This window comes from Centropristis striata, chromosome 19, assembly GCF_030273125.1.
Source record: "Centropristis striata isolate RG_2023a ecotype Rhode Island chromosome 19, C.striata_1.0, whole genome shotgun sequence".
In the NCBI taxonomy this organism is placed as follows: Eukaryota; Metazoa; Chordata; class Actinopteri; order Perciformes; family Serranidae; genus Centropristis; species Centropristis striata.
This window is the reverse complement of record NC_081535.1, coordinates 27325649-27344574: the sequence shown is the minus strand read 5'-3', so window position 1 is coordinate 27344574 and position 18926 is coordinate 27325649. Positions and strand designations below refer to the sequence as shown.

At 38.4% G+C, this 18926-nt stretch overlaps 1 protein-coding gene across 1 annotated transcript in view; it reads right to left on the bottom strand.

Annotated features, from left to right (window-relative positions):
* The window catches only part of LOC131992316 (transcription factor 4-like), a 316278-nt gene that overhangs the window by 28598 nt on the left and 268754 nt on the right, over positions 1-18926 (bottom strand). The window contains exons 13-16 of the mRNA XM_059357855.1: positions 18388-18458; positions 18127-18205; positions 13832-13911; positions 12973-13182 (exon numbers count right to left, since the gene is read on the bottom strand). Coding sequence (XP_059213838.1) covers positions 12973-13182; positions 13832-13911; positions 18127-18205; positions 18388-18458 — 440 coding nt within the window. The remainder of the gene's footprint in view (positions 1-12972; positions 13183-13831; positions 13912-18126; positions 18206-18387; positions 18459-18926) is intronic.

Here is an 18926-nt window from a genome sequence, read left to right as displayed (position 1 = left end):
CCGTCTTTCCATCCATACGTCTGTTTGCTCCCTTATTTATTATTTGCCTCTCGTCTTTCTTTCTGTCTTTTCTTTCCGTTCTCTGCCTTTCATCACTGCCTGGATTCCCAAATGTAAAATGGCAGCAGCGAGGGAGACAGAGAGGGTGGCGTACATTTTTAATGGAGGGCTTTTATATTTTAACGAGCCTTCCTTCTCTCTTCCTTCATTTAGTTCAATGAGGAGGGAAGACAAGGAGACAGACGGAAGAGAAAAATATAAATAAATTACACGTAAACTGATCTGCTGCAGGTGGAGCTCAGATATTCACCACAGCCACGCCCACTTACCCACAATCCCTCAGGTTCAACGTATGTGATTGGCCGACAGACAGAGCTAATCGTGCAGCCAATAACAATATGGAAGCATCAGTGAGATGTTTAGATTTTTCTACCAGCGAGGAAAAGTTTGTTGATTTTGTCAACCGTGAAAGCAGTTTTTCTCAGAGTTGCTTTCAAGGACACTCGGGCATCTGTGTGTTGAATGTGGAAAGCATCTCAGTCATCAGCCGTTGGGTCTGAAAATCAAACCCAGGCAATAAATATAAGCACATATGGTTGCTGTGAAAAGTATGAAGTGAATATTGTTCGCTTGATTTGGAAATAAATAAATGTAGCTGTTCAGCAGCCAAATCTCACAAAGCCAGATGCCGGAGTGTCCTTGAATGCACCAACAGGGAGAGTTTCCTAAACAGACATTGCTCTCACAACAACAAAAGAAAAGAAAAAAGCCCAGTCCTCATCGGTGCGTTCAAGGACCGTCTAAAATGTGACAGTTGGCTGCTGAACACTAGAATAAAGTCTTTTCACAGCATCACCACAGAGTGTTTTAAAGATCCTGCATCATCTTGTGACGATAATGTAAATTGACAAAACACAAGATTGAATACAGACAATAACCTAGTTAGAGATAAGAAAGGTTTCCTGTTTAACATTAGAAAATATATTCTCGAACAATAAGCAAATACACTAAACGGAATCCCCTATTTCTTCAAATTTAAGAAAAAATAACCTTGTGATGAAATAAAGATCCTCTAAGGCCAAAATATAACAAAATTTCTCAAAATAATGACTTAGCATTTCAAAATAATGTCATAGTATTTCAGAATGATGACTTAGCATTTCAAAGTAATGTCATATTATTTCAGAATAATGACCTAGCATTTCAAAATAATGTCATAATATTTCAGAATAATGACCTAGCATTTCAAAATAAAGTCGTTGTATTTCAGAATAATAACTTAGCATTTCAAAATAATGTAATAGTATTTCAGAATAATGACTTAGCATTTCAAAATAATGTCATATTATTTCAGAATAATGACCTAGCATTTCAAAATAATGTCATATTATTTCAGAATAATGACTTAGCATTTCAAAATAATGTCATATTATTTCCGAATAATGACTTAGCATTTCAAAATAATGTCATATTATTTCATTATAATGACCTAGCGTTTCAAAATAATGTCATAGTATTTCAAAATAATGACCTAGCATTTCAAAATAATGTCATAGTATTTAAAAATAATGACCTAGCGTCTCAAAATAATGTCATAGTATTTCAAAATAATGACCTAGCATTTCAAAATAATGTAATAGTATTTCAGAATAATGACTTAGCATTTCAAAATAATGTCGAAGTACTTCAGAATAATGACTTAGCATTTCAAAATAATGTCATAATATTTCTAAATAATGATTTAGCATTTCAAAATAAAAGAAAATGATCTGACCAGACATTTGTATTTAACAGAATAATTGATAACATATTATATAGACACGTTTCTTTTGGTAATTGAGTTTAATACTCATATTAACTGCCCACATTTCCCATTTTTTTCCATGAGATTTTTCTCCTGTGCTTCACAGACAGATATAGATGTCATTTCAGTAAATCAGATTGAAAAAAAAAGAAAAGAGAAAAAGCCAGAGCAGGAGGAGGTGCTGAGAAACTGTCATCTGCAATGTTGTTGATCAGTGGGAATGTGTTCATTTAAATGTGTGTATGTGTGTGTATGTTAGCGCGTGTATGTGTGCTGATTACACAGGAAGAAGAAGAAGAGAAAGAAGGGAATTTCTGGGTCAAGATCTCTCTCTCTCTTTCTAACACACACACACACACACATGCTCACACACACATGCTCACACACACACACACACACGCGCACACACATTTGTAATGCAGTTGTAAACAGTGGGGACAAGTCTGTCTCTGCTGCTGCAGTAACATGTCTGAGAGAAGAATAAACTGTCAATTCACTAACTCCGCAAATTGTAATATTTCAGCCCGTATTAGACTGATTTCTGCAATTTCCTTTTGTCGTTTTCAATTACTGTCCCAGTCGAAAAAAACAAACAAACCTCTGCAGAGGAGGAGGGGGAGAAAAAAGGGGGGAGATACGATGTGAAGCAGGAAAGGTTCGTCCTCAGGGGAGAAGGAATGTCAACGGGGAATTTCCTGGAAATATGACCATTAGATCTTGATATTTCCTGTGAATTAGTGGAACATTTGTAGACGATCCTCTGGGGAGCAGGCAAACTTGCCATTACACAGACATCTGTGCGTTTGTAGTTGTAATCCATGTCACGTTTTATTAATAATTATGCATTTTTAAATACTTAACATACGCTTTTATATTCATGTTGGAGTTTCTGTTCGTCACGAGTAAAAAGTTGAATTTTTTTTATTAAATCGTTGACTGTCCTTAAAAAATGTCGCAAAATTAATTAAAACTAAAGACAATGAAAGATATTTTATAATATTTTGGGATTGCAATGTTTTTTTGTAGAAGTGATATACTCTACATTTAAACTGTAAATAAACTGGACTGGGGTCTACATTGGTCTACCCTTAACACACACACACACACACACACACACACACACACACACACACACAGTCGGTGGAACATTCTTCACACTGAACAGTCTCTCCTCTGTGCAAACTGAACACTTGACAGAAAGCACCTGCTGTAGCGACTTCAACACACACACACACACACACACACACACACACACACAAACACACACGCACACACACACACACACACACACACACACACACACAGCATTGAGAACTTCCATGGGAGGAAAAGTAGAGCCACATTTTCCAGTGGCGTGATACGTATGTATTTTTTGCTTAATTTTCCATGTAATGAACCGAGTGAAGGACGACAGACTCCTCTGTCGAGTAAAATGTCAATAAAAAAAAGAGAAATTAAACAGAGAAAAATGGAGGGAAGAGGAGGAGAGACGTACTGGAAAATTTGGAAAAATGTAATTATGAGAGAAATACAGATGTATGATGTGTTTATAATGAATGACAGACATGATAACTGATTGACTCTTTTGTTATGTGACCTTTGTGTTTTGATCCATCTGAGAATATTTAAATATGATTATGCAATTATTGTAAATAAGTGAGTAAGTACCACTCCAGCCTAAAAGCCAATACAACAAATCTGCATTATCAACTAGAGGGAGAGAAACATATTTCATATGACAAATTCATTCTAATTAAAGTCTTCAGGTCAATCCAACACCCAGGGGAATACAGTTCGGAATCAATATTTTATTATACATAGAGTTATTTATTCTTATTTTATTTTATTTATTGTATCTCATAATTTTTAATATTTTCGCACTGGAGTCTCTGTATCGAAAGCAATTTTCTCCCTGGGGATTATAAAAGTAATTCTGATTCAGAAAATAAGTAACATAGCAACGTACTTATTTAACCCAAACCATGATCATTTTAGAGCCAGGTTTGTATTTACAACATTGAAATGTGTTTAATGAATGCAGTTCACAGGAAAGTCATTCTTAGGAAATATATATCAACACCGCCACCAAAGAGTCGGAATAAAATATTTTTTTTTACCTCTTTTCATGAAATGATTGTGACAATATGATTTATTATTGACAGGTAACGTATATCTGCATGGCAAACATATTTCAGATTTTTCTATTGTCATTTTATTTTAAAGTTATAGCTAATCGATTTTTTCTTTCTTTTAACCATGCTTTATATATTCATATTATTAAGTATTCGTATAAGGTGTATTCTATCTATGCATTTGTTCTTGTCACAGTTGATCCTCCATACAAACATTTTTGCATTTTGATTATTCGACCTGAAACTCAGAACCATGTTGTATGAACCAATTATCAAGGTTGTTAAAGTTTATTAATCTAATCATCTTCATGAACGCCAGGCTACACACAAATGTCCAATGATCATAACCTCTTTTCCTCATAAATATTCATATCACACAGCTTTTGATTACAAACAGTGAAGGCGGACTGCACTGAAGCAACATTACCATACTATAGAGCTGTATGTTAACATATATGGGAACATATATGTACATATATGAGGAGAAACACAACAGCCCCTCATTATCAAATGTATAGTGACTATATGTGAAGATAAAAAAGCTGAAACAATGCTTTTGTAAAAAGCCTTTTTCTTGATATTTGTTGTTGTTTATTATATAATGATCAGTTTAAGTTCAGAGTTCGCACATCTTTGAGTTCAGCATCACTGAATACATTAGAAGCATTATAATCTAATGAGAAACAGTCACTGGGCGTTAATCTGCTGCTATAACAGCTGCTCGACCACACCAGGAAAAACTGCTTCCCAACATGCAAACATTTGTGTTAGAACAGTTTTAGATTGATGTCAGAATAGTTTATTTATGTTTTTAGCAGCCAGGTCTCGGAAAAATTAAGTACTTAATAGTCTGTAGTAGTCAGTAGTCCAAATCTAAACCTAACCATTCCATAACTAATTATTTTTCATGAAGTACATGAGTGACTCCAGTGAGTATTTTGTACTATTTGGCCATTAGACCGATATATCTATGCATTTGACTAATGGAATGTGGGAACACCAAGAGCCCCTAGTCAATTATGTTGTGAGGGAAATTTATTTTCCTCTAGATTATGACTGTTTTGCACAAATATGTTTCTCATCAAATTCCATGTAACTCTCTGTGCAACGCTCTATGTTGGAAGGAGGCTGGGGTGGATGAATGGGTCAAAACCATGGACTACATGACAATAGTGCATCCAGTCACAGGGACTTCACTCATTGGTTTGTGGACTTGGGTAGTGAAGCCTTTATGGCAGTTGCCGTATTGTTATTTTGCAGGCAGTGCATGCAGATAACGGATGGAATGACACTATGTATAACCTAACGCTAGTGCTGACTCCTTAGAGTGTCTCTTGGTCCAATTGAAAACTAAACAAGCGATTTTTATGTTCCAGTGAACTCTGATGAGTGAAAACACTAGTGATGTGCCAATGAAGCTTCATGAACCATTTTCTTTATTTTCTGAGCCCACTAAATGGCGCTCTCTGTTCAACAAAGGGCTGAAAGTACATTCAATTACCATAGCTTGAGCCTTTTTCTTTAAATCAAGGGCGCCATCGAGTGGGCTCATAAGATAAAGAAAGTGGTTCATGAGGCTTCATTAGCACATCACTAGAAAACACACAGTACATTGTGGTAGCTGCCTGTCAGTTATACCGTAGCCCTGTCTTCAAGCATACTCTGTTTTTATCATTTATTTTACTCTAAATGGGACCAAAATGTATACAATGGACATCATGATGAATTGAAAAAGTTGCGGAACTAGTAATTGAGAGCATAAACTTATGATGAGAATATTTACTGAGGTAATAAATCAAGTGAGAAGTAGACTCATTTTTACTATTAACGTCTTTTTGCATCAAGTGGAGTCGCCCCCTGCTGGCCATTAGAAAGAATGCAAGTTTAAGGTACTTCTGCAATGTCTTAATTTTTGAGGCCTGGAGGCTGTCCCTTGGTCAACACACTGTGTGAAACCAAAAAGTCAGCATTGACATATTTCAACTTAGATAATTACGTTAAGTAGGTAGCATAATCTTTAAGTAAACATAACAAATTCACAGTTTCCTATGTCCTATGGAGACGTCATTTGTTGGGCACAGGGCTGTTTTTACTGTACTGGAGGTGAATGGGAGATAGTAGATTTATCAGCTTATAGGAGTAGATTTAGTGACTGAGAAGAGAGAGGAGATGCAGAGTATTAAAAGGCATTAGTGTGTTTTACAGCAAAGTGATGCAGATTATGATCCATTTCACTTACTGCAACACTGCTTAATGGAGAGAGAGAGAGAAAGAGAGTTTTCCCCCTTAACCTTTCCCCTCATTTCACAATCTCCCACCGAGCCCATCTCTCACTGTTACAACAACATAATAAAACACAAAGTGCTGCTTATCTTCTGTGTTTCGAGAGATATTTTATGTATTTCTATTGTGGTTCGAAGTTTAAGAGCATGTTAAATATAACGACTGGCTGTGATGATTTGAGCATAAAGAGAATATGAAACTAACTGAAAAAAAAAGTATGATGCTGGAACATATGTGTGTATCGACTTCTGCATTAATGCGTTTATGTATTTGAGATGATGCATTCATATGTATGTGTCTATGCCTCTCGCTCCCTCTCCCACATCAGTCTACCACCTGTTTTCCCAGAGTTATGACCTCAGCCTGCAGGCGTCTCTGCCTAACACTGCCAAACTACATACAGCTGTGTGTGTGTGTGTGTGTGTGTGTGTGTGTGTTTGCATGTGAAAGAGAAAGACAGGGACAGAGAGAGAGAAAATAACTACATCAAAACAGGAAGATGAAAACAAACGTGACAGAAAATATGTAATAAAGTAAATACGTACTAAAATGTGTGTCAATAAGAGAGACAGTGTGTGTGTGTGTGTGTGTGTGTGTGTGTGTGTGTGCACGCGCGCAAGCATAAAAACACAGCAGGAGAGAGAGAGAGGGTTGTCACATCTGCAAGGGAGTAAATGGTGAAAAAAAAGAATAGACACAAGAGGTGAGAGCACGAAGACGTACAGGAAAGTTACGGAGAGAGAGAAAAATGAATGGGAAGAAGAGGGGGAGAGGGATTAGCAAAGGAAGACAGGAAAGTGAAAAAAGATACAAAATTACAAAAAAGAGAGGAATGAACGGGAGAGATACGTGAAAAGGAAATAGGTGGTGGGGGGTATGATGAGAAAGAAAGAAAGAAAGAAAGAAAAAAGAAAGAAAGAAAGAAAGAAAGAAAGAAAATGAAACGAGTTACATAGGGAACTAGATGGAGACAGAGAGAGAGAGAGAGAGAGAAAGAGAGGGTGAATGTATGCATGTGAAAAACGAGAAAAAGTCTCTTGTGCAAACACAATGGCTTCATTTTAGACATTACATCACTCCTTCCTCTCACTTCATTTTTCCACTGGTTTCTTTTGAGTCTCGTTCTTTATGGTTCAAACTTCCTGTTTACGCACACACACACACACACACACACACACACACACACACACACACACACACACACACACACACACACACACACACACACAATGTTGTGTAGCACTTCTTTTATAATCAGATAAATTGCAGATAAAAAAAATACAAAGACTTTGTTTTCCCTTTTACCTTGAACCAGAAAAACAACAGCACACTGTAACCAAGTGTTTAAAGGCACAATGTGTAGGATTTTTATAAAAACAGTATTGTAGACTCAAAAAGTGGAAAAAGCATTCAGATCTACAGAAGTACAAAAGTATCAAATGGACTCATTATGCAGAATGGCCCCACTTAGATTATTATATATATCACAAATTTATTGTTGGATTATTACTATTGGTGCATTTATGTGAGCAGTATTTTAAGGGCTCCTTTTAACTACTTTATACACTGTTATGAGGTTTAATTTAAAGAAACGCCAATCACTTTAAATTGATTTTTTATGTTAAATCTCAATCTGAAAAGTAACTAAAGCTGTCAGCTAAAGGTAGTGGAGTAAAAAGTATAAAGTTATATAAAATGGGAATACTAAAGTAAAGCAGGACATTTCTGGGTGTCACCATTTGGACACTGGGTGTGTAGCTCACAGGCACAGTGTGTGCTGGCTGGAGTCTATAAAAACATGGGTGACAGATCGAGTGCACACAAGACCAAGCTACGAAAACAGAGGGACACAGCACCAAAAAAATACCCAAATAGAGCAAGGCGAAATGCCAAGCTGGCAAACCTTGGACAGAACTGGAGTGAATTTCGGGCTGGCCTTCACCTGCAAACACAAACTGCAGAGTGAGAAATACTCCTCCAGTTAAACTGCAGGTGAGAGCCCACACTGTCAGTTGGCTCTGGTTTGGGTCCCCACTATGTGATGTTAAACAGCACATGCACTTATCCAGGATATGTATAAAGCAGTATGGGTGTGTGTAGTTATAGGGTTTTTCCAAAGTTGGGGAGGTGGTTGCGTCAAGCCATGCTGTTAATGGTTGTGAGCAGTCGAGCTGCACTGACAGACAGACAGACAGCTAAGAACAACAGTAAAGCTAACATAGAGAATGTACTAATGTAACCAAAAGACCCAAAGACGCCATCATAGGACGGACTGCAAACCACTGTGACTGGAAGAGAAGACTGGAACACCAAAATGTCTCATACTGTTAGGAAATGTTGTGGATTCTGCCTCGATTGTGAAGGAATAAAAATTGCTCATTGTCATAGTTTAGTCTAATGTCCAATTTCTCTGCAAATGTTAAAATATTTTTAAAAAGTACCTATCTATCTATCTATCTATCTATCTATCTATCTATCTATCTATCTATCTATCTATCTATCTATCTATCTATCTATCTATCTCATCCATCTAACCATCCACCCATCCATCCATCCATCCATCCACCCTTCCATCAGTCTCTTCGTCTGTCTGTCTGTCTGTCTGTCTGTCTGTGTCCCAATAACAAGTTTATGTATTTACAATATATATATATATATATATTTTTTTTTTTTTTTGAGGCATATATGTACATTGATTCATAAAAAGTTGGGACATGCGTAAAGCCTAAATTAACAAAATGCATCAAATTCAGAGTTTAGTGTACATTTACAACTTTTGAGCAGTAGATATATTGTCCAGTTTCCAATTGAATATATGTCAAAAAGGATTAGCAAATCATCACATGCTGTTTTATTTACGTTTTAGACGACGTCAAGACTTTTTTGGAAACAGGGTTGTAGTAGAATGTAACAAACTTCAGTCTAGTTTACAGGATACTTTACATTTTTTACAACCGGCTGTGGCTCAGATGGTAAAGTGGCCGCATTGATAAGAGGTCGATGGTTCAATCTCTGGCTATGACAGTCTACATTGCTAGCTGTCCAAACTGAGTGAGAATATTGTCTGGTTGGTTAGGGATTACGTTTACGTTTACGCCTACTCAGAGGTATTTTGGTCTGCGCTCATCAATAACACCCCTTGGAAATCAAAAAATGAACTGAGAGGCTCCAGACGTAAGCGCATTTTTGGATTATTCTGCAGATGGCAAGCTATAAATAATTGCTAAATGGACTGTAAACTAGCATATTTTTGTCTGAAACCGAACTAAGTTTGAGAGAGCGGTAACTGAGCCCAAGCTGAACCCAACTGTAATTCTGTTTTTTGTTTTTTATGACTATACTTTCACTTAAAACAACTGGATCCACTGTGTCAAGCAGGCTAAACTCAACCTGAACATGAGCATCTTTTTAGAAATGTTTGTCCAAACTCGACCTGACCCATCAGGTTTTAACACTCTGGTGTAAATATGCAGAGTACTGACACATGCAGAACACAGAGATAATTAAAAACTTTTCTTTATTGTCCAGCACAGACACATGAGTGTAACTGTTGAGGACGCACAGCTGAGGGGAGGACACCGTGATACCAATCAGGAGCGGGGCAGTGTGGTGCAGCTGTGTGGGGCTGTGAGGCAGCAGTGGAGCTGCATGTCATCAGAGCAGACTGACCCGGGCCCATGGAAAAACTCTATTATAGAGCTGCTGTGTTTTCAGTCTTAATGAGTCTGTTTGTCTATCAGCCAATAATCCAGAGCCTGAATAAACACACACACGGGCCCTACTGACAACACAAGGAGCAATTTATGGACCTGTGTGTGTGTGTGTGTGCTTTTAAAGAGTCCATAAGTAAACAGTGTTTTTCAGCATATATCCTTCACTTCACTTTATTCTCTGTTTTTCACTGGTTGCAAATGTATAAAAACAAGAAATGTATTTGGACTGATTTCAAGATTAAACTGAAAAGTAGTTTGTACAAATATTACTTTTAACAAGAAGTCAAAGTTTTATTGGGTTCAACCGCACGTCGCCTCATGCAGCTAAATGCCAAATTTGTCTCTAGGGACGTCCAAAGAGCAGAGAAGTGTTTCAGAGAACCTCAGAGTGAAACTGGAGAGTAGTTTGCAAGTATTTCCATTAAATTTTAAGCATTTTCTTTACCACAAACTTAAAAGTACATCATAAATCACAGACACGCTGTTCTTTCAACTTTCGTCAAATCTTTATGTACACTGTTTGAAAAGTAGAAATGTGTTTATCCGAGTTACAGCAAAGTAAAAGAAGTGTTTGCTTAAGCTTCAAAGTATTAAGTGACGTTATTAAGACCCCATCCTTTGTATATCAGTCTCTTATTCATTCCGTGAAACTTTGTCTCTTTTCTTTACCAAATGCCCAATTCTTCTTTTTCATTTTAATTAAGTTTCATAAAGCTAAATAGGTACATCAGTATGTTTGAGTAAAGGTAAAGGGTAAAGTAAATACATTTGCCTAATTTGTTAATAAATGGGCTTTTTCAGAGCTTGTTCGCTGAAAAAAGTGCACTAGGTTGACCAGTGAAAGAGCAGTACGCAACAGAGGGACTCAGACATATGTTTGAGTCCAGCAGACCCAGACTCAGATGAGGGGACTGATGTCTTCAAAATCAGCAACTAGCAGATGTATCGGGAGTATAGTTAGCATCTTTTGTTTGTTTATGCCGTTTCTTAGCATGTTAGCTTGGTAGAGGCTGTTACAGCGTGATTGTGAAACATAAAAAAATATCTGCTAAAATGTGTTCACATTGTCACATAGTTATTATGTAAATTTCCCCTCATACCCCCGTAGCGTTATGCTAATGATATGAAAAGCCCAGACCCGCAGGTTGATGTGATGGTTCCTTAAGTATGTGACGTATAACTGTCTCCGGTTGTCTGAATCTGTGTTTTTGAGACTGTTACTGGTACACTGCAGGTACAAATAGAGTCTGGTCCAATGATGCATATAGTCCGAAACAGCACTTGTTATTATGACACGTTAAAACAAATTAAAAAGTAGCCTACTTTAGCAACCTGTGTTGATAGCTAAATCAAACAGGATATACATAGACTTTATTTTGGCGGGCCGTCTAGGTATTTTATTGTGGTAGCCTATTTTAGCACTTTTCAATTTTATTTTTTTTATCAGTCCAGAACAACAACATCTGGACTGGTGTCGCTACACACTCATTGGATGGCTCTCTCACTCTCATTATGTTACAGCCAAGGGTGACACCTAGTGGTGAAAATCAATATTTTGGTCCGTTTCGTGTTTGGATTAATATAAATTTATATAAAAATGTTCACTCCTGCCTGACTCTAGTTTCAATACTGAAATGTTCAGCTATGGTTTTGACTGCTAACTTTGCTTATGACATGTCTATATGTGTAGTATATAAAGAACACTATATGGATTAAAAGGGCTAGAAATTCAAAAGGGTTAAAACATTTTCATTCATTACAAGAGAGAGAGAGAGAGAGAGAGAGAGAGAGAGAGAGAGAGAGAGAGAGACAGCTGGACAGATATGCGTGAGAACAAGATAATCTCTGTGGGAGTCAGCCAGTGAGTGCCACCCCATACACACACCCACACCCACACACACACACTCTCTCCCTTGAACCACAGGTGCTCTCCATTTAGAAAACAACACTTCAAAGTAAATAGTTTAACAAAGACCAGAGAGAGAAGGACAAAGCTCCTGAACTACTGTACTGAGGACACAATGTAAAGCTGCTGTTAGCGCCCCTTAGAGGCTGCAGTGTTCAGTACAGCCACAGTACAAAACAGACAAAAGTCAAAAATGTCCCTTCAGAAGCCTGATGGATGATGTCACGGAGGCTATGGCCAAGAAGTTCTTGTGCAGAAAGAGAGAGAGGTGTTGAAGAGCTTGTGACAGAGTGCAGACTAACTTATGTGTTAGTTTGCATGTATGGACACATGGCGTTTGTGTGTGTGTGTGTGTGTGTGTGTGAGTGTGTGTGTGTGTTTGGGGAAATGTGAATATGCACAAATGTAAAGCAAAAATAAACAAAGTAGGTCTGACTGAACATGTTCAGGCATCTGACTGTGTTTATACTGGCTGAGTTTTATAATGCTCTCTCTCTCTCTCTCTCTCTCTCTCTCTCTCTCTCTCTCTCTCTCTCTCTCTCTCACTTTCCCTCCTACATCCCCTTATGTCACACAGCTGTTTGGATCTTTATGTTTATTGTCTCAAGTTGACAAAAAAAATCCCAAATTAAATATGGGAAACATTACTGTCTGACTTCATATTTTCAATGAAACACTCTCCTTTCCTCTTGTTACTCTCATCTCATCTTCTCTTTTACTTTATCTTTATCTGTACTCTATCAGTAAACTACAGCACAAACTTTTTCTTTGATCAATTCGTTTCCCTTCACACTGTGATCCATTTAAAATTGCTGACAAAAAAAAGAAGCCTTGATTTAATTTTCTTTTACTTTATCTTCCTCATATATTGTTTCCAGACTGACTGACTCTTAAAAACTGAATATGAACCCTGATGACATATTGAGTTAAACATGTTTTCATTGTGTTAAGTGTTTTTAGAAAACATCTTGATATAAAGAGACTTTAGGCAGCAATACAACAGCGATAAATTAGATTCCTGAGTGGAGATTTCTTTTCGTTCAGATTTTGATACATCATAGACTGATTAATGGGCCTTCTCTCGTCACCTTTACACTCATTACTACAGTATAAAAACATGCTCTCAGGTCCTACCATGAGGGAGTGTCTGTTGGCCGACAGCAGTCCCGACCCGTACCCGCTGCTCAGAGCACCCATAGCGCCATTGTGCGTATGTGCGGCACTGATGAGGTTGTGCATTTCACCGTGCCCGCTGGGCATACCCGTCGACGGTCCCACCGCGTGGCTCCGCAGTACGTGGATGGCATCGTCCAAACGCTCCAGACGGTCCTCGATACGACTTTGCTGCAAATTGAAGGGATACACAAAAGGATGAGAAACTGGTTGAACCCAACAAAAACTCTGAGATAGAACTTGGAAAGTTGCTCGTCCATCTGGGACATCCTGACTTCTGTGATTAAGAGCGTCAGACAAATCATACAGAATATGAGTTTATTACTGTCTTAAGCATTAAGCATTGTTTGAAAAAGATCATGGTTCGACTTGAGCAACCCATTGGCATTCCCAACTTGACTCATATGGTCATAAACCCTTCGCATCTCTTTTTAATGCCCCATTTAGAGTCAGTTTTGGGCATGCTAGACTGCCTGAGGAAGTCAGGTGACATTGTATAAAGAGCGAGAAAGTCCGCATAGGGAGGCTGTCTGGTGGGTTGACCTGTCAGACAAACACAAATAACTTTTACCCTGGAAACAGCTATCTGTATCCCATGAGAAACCTTTATATTTTGACACCTCCAAGAATCTTTTCCTAAACCTAACCAAGTATTTTTGTGTGAATTAATAACTAGTAAGTTACTAATACTAATACGTAACACACTGCCAACAAATGTCATGTAGTATGAGCTCACACTTGACATACCAACAGACAGACTCCTTCCATGTTAGTCAGATATAACAGACATTAACACAATGTGGTGTGTGTTCATGCATACCAGAGAGTGCAATGGAGCCTCATAGTTTGGCGATGACGCTCCCTGTCCGCCATTCCTCGACCAGACAGCTGAACTGGCAGCTAGGAGAGAGGAGACAAGAAGACATCATCAGGAGAGGAGATGGGGAACAAGATGCAAGATTAAAAAGCAAGGATGCATGACAGGATTCAGAAGTCAGGGGGATCTGGGAGCTGGAAAAATAATTGGAAACTAAATAATTCTTTTGTGTTTTGTTTAATTTAGTTCAAACTGACATCCCTTCATCAGCATGTATGTTCTGTGCCGATCTGTTCAGGGTGTAACCCAAATCTCACCCAATGCATGCTGGGATAGGCTCGACCCTGCACAGGTTAAGTGTTTACAAACAATGGATGGATGTTGTGTGGATTAAAGCCAAAACCTCCTCTCCTTTCATATATTGAAAAAAAGAAACCACTCAATGTAGCACCAACCGCCAGACAAAACATCCTTCCATACAAGTGTTTCATCATATCCACTCGTGGTGCTCGGACAAAATAAACGGAGAGATCGGGAAGAAAAGACAGAAACACACCAACTCATATCTAATAGCAGAAATGCTAATATGATGCTTTTGTCTTTGAAAAGGTAGAAGTGGTTGATTAGCATGGATCCTCTGCAGAATAAACAAGCTTTGTGTCTCTGTTCTTTTGCTGCTTTTGTGTTTGCCGTCGCTCTGAAGGGTCCTATCTGAATCGACAGGTCTCATTAGCTGGTAGACAGAGGAGACACAGCGACTTGTGTGAATTTACATGAATATGAGGCTCTGAGTGATGACAGGCTGGTATATGGAGGCCTTACAAGAGTGTTTGGTTTCCAGATGTGATATACATAGACAGACATATATCGCCAAAACAGACATATTTAACCTGGACAAATATAAATAAAAACTATATGTATGGACCAAACCAGGAAAAGTAGGTTACAATTGATCCTTCCTAAGTCCTTTTAGCTCTTTTAGCTTTGCTTCAATAACAGTTCAGATTACAACCCAGAAGAACATTGGTCAACTTTCCCCTTTCCTGTTACACTGAGATATGCTATGTGCTCTGCTTTTATCAAGGTTGTCTGACTGAGCTTGTCCGACATTGATTAGTCAGTTCAGCTACATCTTTGGGAAATATTTGGTTCTTGAGAACATCTGTGACTGTCAGTAGCTGATCTGTCTTGGATGCCCAATTGGTACAGTGCATATGCAGTCAACAGAGTTTTTTCAATTAAATTTTTTTTTTTTTCATTAAATCTTTACAGACTATAAAAGACTTTTATAAGACAAGTTTTAACATCTAATTAGCAACCTAGCTAACGTTGGCTTGGGAATGTAGAACAACAATATTATGGTAGTCGTTACGGCACTTTTCACCACCAGCCTTATCTTGTTGCTGTAAAGTGGTGGGAAATGTTAGCTAACATTAGCAAAAATGTAAAAACTTGTTTAAAAAATCCTTAATCAATTTTCTGAATCATTTTTTCTAGAGCTAATGGTGGTCGTACCTATTGGGTAGGCCACCCCCGTTCCTTCCAATCTCTGTTGAGAGTTGTACATGTGCACAACTGATGGGGCAGGCTGGACGAATAGGGCTTTGAAAGTGGCTATTCGCAGGGTTAGATGGTAAATGACTGTTGGGGGTCATCCCTATGTTCCCCAGGTCATATGTTCCCCGTTTTTCCCAAAAAAGGATCCGATGTTCCCCTGTACAGCAGCTACTTTCTGGTTACTTTGCAGTTCATTTTTTGTCTTTTTGGTTAGGCCAATTTGCCATGGAATTTTGCAGTAATGGTGGAAAAAGTAACAGATCGGGGAACATAGGACCCTTTTTGAGAAAAGTGGGGAAAAAAGGTCCTATGTTCCCCAGTCTCATACAAAGAGGGGAACACAGGACCCGGGGAACATAGACACGATCCCGACTGTAGCTAGCGAGCTAACCGCTAACATGCTAGGCAGCTGTGAATATTATAGCACTAGTAGGTCACCTTAGCTTACAAGGATTTCTTTAGTTTTCTCTGTTGATGGTTGTTTTCTCCCGACTTGTGCATCATTTCATTCAGTGAAGAGCTACTGAAGAAGGATTAAAGCTTAAGAGCTTGTTTGCTTTCAGTTAGCAATCAAGTTTTTTTTTTTCCAGTTTGAAAATCATACACCACAGACAGTCCAGTGAGTGATGCTTTTATCCAGTCAGGTGTTAATGTTTCTGTGTGATATTTATTATTTCTCCTTTCTCGTGTTATTTTGTCTTGCTTCTTGTTTTCCTATCGTTTCTGTTTTCCTCTTTGTTTCCCACGTTTGTCATATCGCACTCTTTGTCTTCTCTCCTCTTGTCTCTCATTTTCTTTACTTACTCTCATCATTTCTTAGCCATTGAACATTTCTGTGTCCCTTCCAGGTTCACCTCCTTTTCAAAATCTTCTCTCCCTTTTGATCCTCTCCTTTCCTCTTTCCTCTATCTCCTCCTTTATTCCCTTTTCCTCCTCTCCCATTCGTGCTCCCCTCCTCTTTTCTCCTCTTATGTCCTCTTTGCCCTCATCACTGATCTCTCCTTTGTAACTCTGATCTCATCTCATTAGCTTGTGTTTCTCCCTTTTTGTAATTGTCTTCCCATTTTGTCTTGCAGTCTTTTCTCTCCCCTTCTCCTTTATTCATATTACATGCTCATTTCCATATGCTAATTAATGAATAATCACCTGGGTACATTCATGTGCAAATACAAATATATGTATTAAACGGCAGGGTAAATTATTCCAAGTCCAACACTGTAAAACACTGTTGCAGAATTAGCCTTGGATATCAATTTGCATGTAGTTTACGCTAATAGGCTTCATTTCTAATTTGTAAAAAGTGCGGTAACTCTGACACAATGATAAACACCAATTATGGTTTAGCAGGCAATATCCCAGGCAGCTATAATGACGAGGAGAAGGAAGAGGGGAGGGGGCTCGTGTTTGCAGAGCCGGTAGGTTTGTGAACGATTTGTCGAAGTGGTGCTCGTAATTAAAGCTATCAGTCACAAGGCGCGGCACAGAAGTATCAAACGGTGTGTGTAGCAGCGACAATTAGAGACAAATTCGACACAACTATTATTAGGAAAAGTCATTTTTCACTTTAAGGAGCAGGGAGAGTTTACAGCATCAGCCGGGAGGAGTAATTGGTGGAAATAAGAGGAGGAGGAGGGGTATGGAGAGGAGACGCAGCTATTGTTAATGGCTTCTCATGGTCTTATTTTACTCCAAGAGATTGCACTTCAAGAGTAGAGACTCCTTTCAGTTGTTAAATACAAATCGCTTTATAGCTTTAATTAAATGTGTTGTTTCTACATTGTCTCAATAACTTTTATATATTTTCTCACATTTGTTTTCTTATTCTTCTTCTCCCCAGAGCTGCATTTAAGTCATAATCAAGTTCATGTCAAGTCTCAAGTCATTTTGAACAGGTTGAAGTCAAGTCTCAAGTCCTTTGAAACAAGTCAAGTCTCAAGTAATTTGAAACGAGTTCAAGTCAAGTCTCAAGTCCTTTGAAACAAGTCAAATCTCAAGTCATTTGAAACAGATTGAAGTCAAGTCTCAAGTCCTTTGAAACAAGTCAAGTCTCAAGTCATTTGAAACGAGTTCAAGTCAAGTCTCAAGTCAGTTAGAACAGGTTGGAGTCTCAAGGCCTTTGAAGCATGTCAAATTTCAAGTAATTTGAAACAAGTTCATGTCAAGTCTCAAGTCATTCTCAAGTCATTTGAAACAGGTTCAAGTCAGGTCTCAAGTCCTTTGAAACAAGTCAATTTTCAAGTCATTTAAACAAATTCAGGTCAAGTCTTAAGTCCTTTGAAACAAGTCAAATCTCAAGTAATTTGAAACAGGTCCACGTCAAGACCCAAGACATCCAAAACACGTTCAAGTCAAGTCTCAAGTCCTTTGAAACAAGTCAAGTCTCAAGTCATTTGAAAGAAATCAAGTCTTAAGTCCTCTGAAACAAGTCAAGTCACAAGTAATTTGAAACATGTCCATGTCAAGACCCAAGACATCCGAAACAAGTTCAAGTCAAGTCTCAAGTCATTTGGAACAGGCTCAAGTAAAGTCTCAAGTCATTCTCAAGTCATTTGAAACAGGTTCAAGTCAAGTCTTAAGTCCTTTGAAACAAGTCAAGTCTCAAGTCATTTGAAACGAGTTCAAGTCAAGTCTCAAGTCCCGTTTGTGTATTTCCTCCCAGTCAGCTCTGCCTCTTTCTGTGTTTGTTGGATGTGACAGTGCAGGTGCTGTGCTGTGATTGGACGGGGAGAGTCAGGTGGTACCTGTGAGGGAGGGCGGGGAGCCGACTGGGGTGGAGGGATTGGATGAGAAGCTGTTGTTCGTGTGGTCTGGAGAGTAGATCTGACAAAACAAAAACATGAAAGTCAGAGAAGCATGTACAACAACATCAGATTGTTCATCAGCAGATCACAGACATCACTCAAAGCTGAAAACTGAGGTAGCATTAATTATAGATCACCATCATTTCAAACCCAACAGGTATCTCACATGTGTATGTGTGAGCTTGTGTGTGCTGCACTTACGGATGCGAGTGCTTTCCCTAAGGCGTCTCCTGTCTGAGAGCTGCTGGCTGTTGCGTTCGGTGCTCGGTTAGCTGTGACACACACACACACACACACACACACACACACACACAAACACACACACACACACAGGGGAAAAAAGAGGGATGTATTCTTGTGAATAAGGATGTTGTTAACTACATATTTTAATTATTCTGCCTATCTGCACACCATCAGTCCATCCGTTCCTCACAGATTCATTAATACTGATCCACCTAAGGATCCAGTTCTGTTACTTTTTAATGAATGCAGGCTGTGGACCATGATGCATCTCTCTTGGGGTGCAGTTTATATTTTATAGTAGAGCTTGGTTATATGAAATATGATGGTGTGAAGCAATGAATATGATCACATCCTCAAAGATCAGCCCTCCCAGAGTGGTTTCTGATCACTTTTTGGAAGATTTACTTCAGCACCACATGAATCCAGTCCATGTTTATCTGCCATTCCATTGAAATGAGTGGATTTTGATCCAAAGTTATAAACAGTGGTGTGTCCAA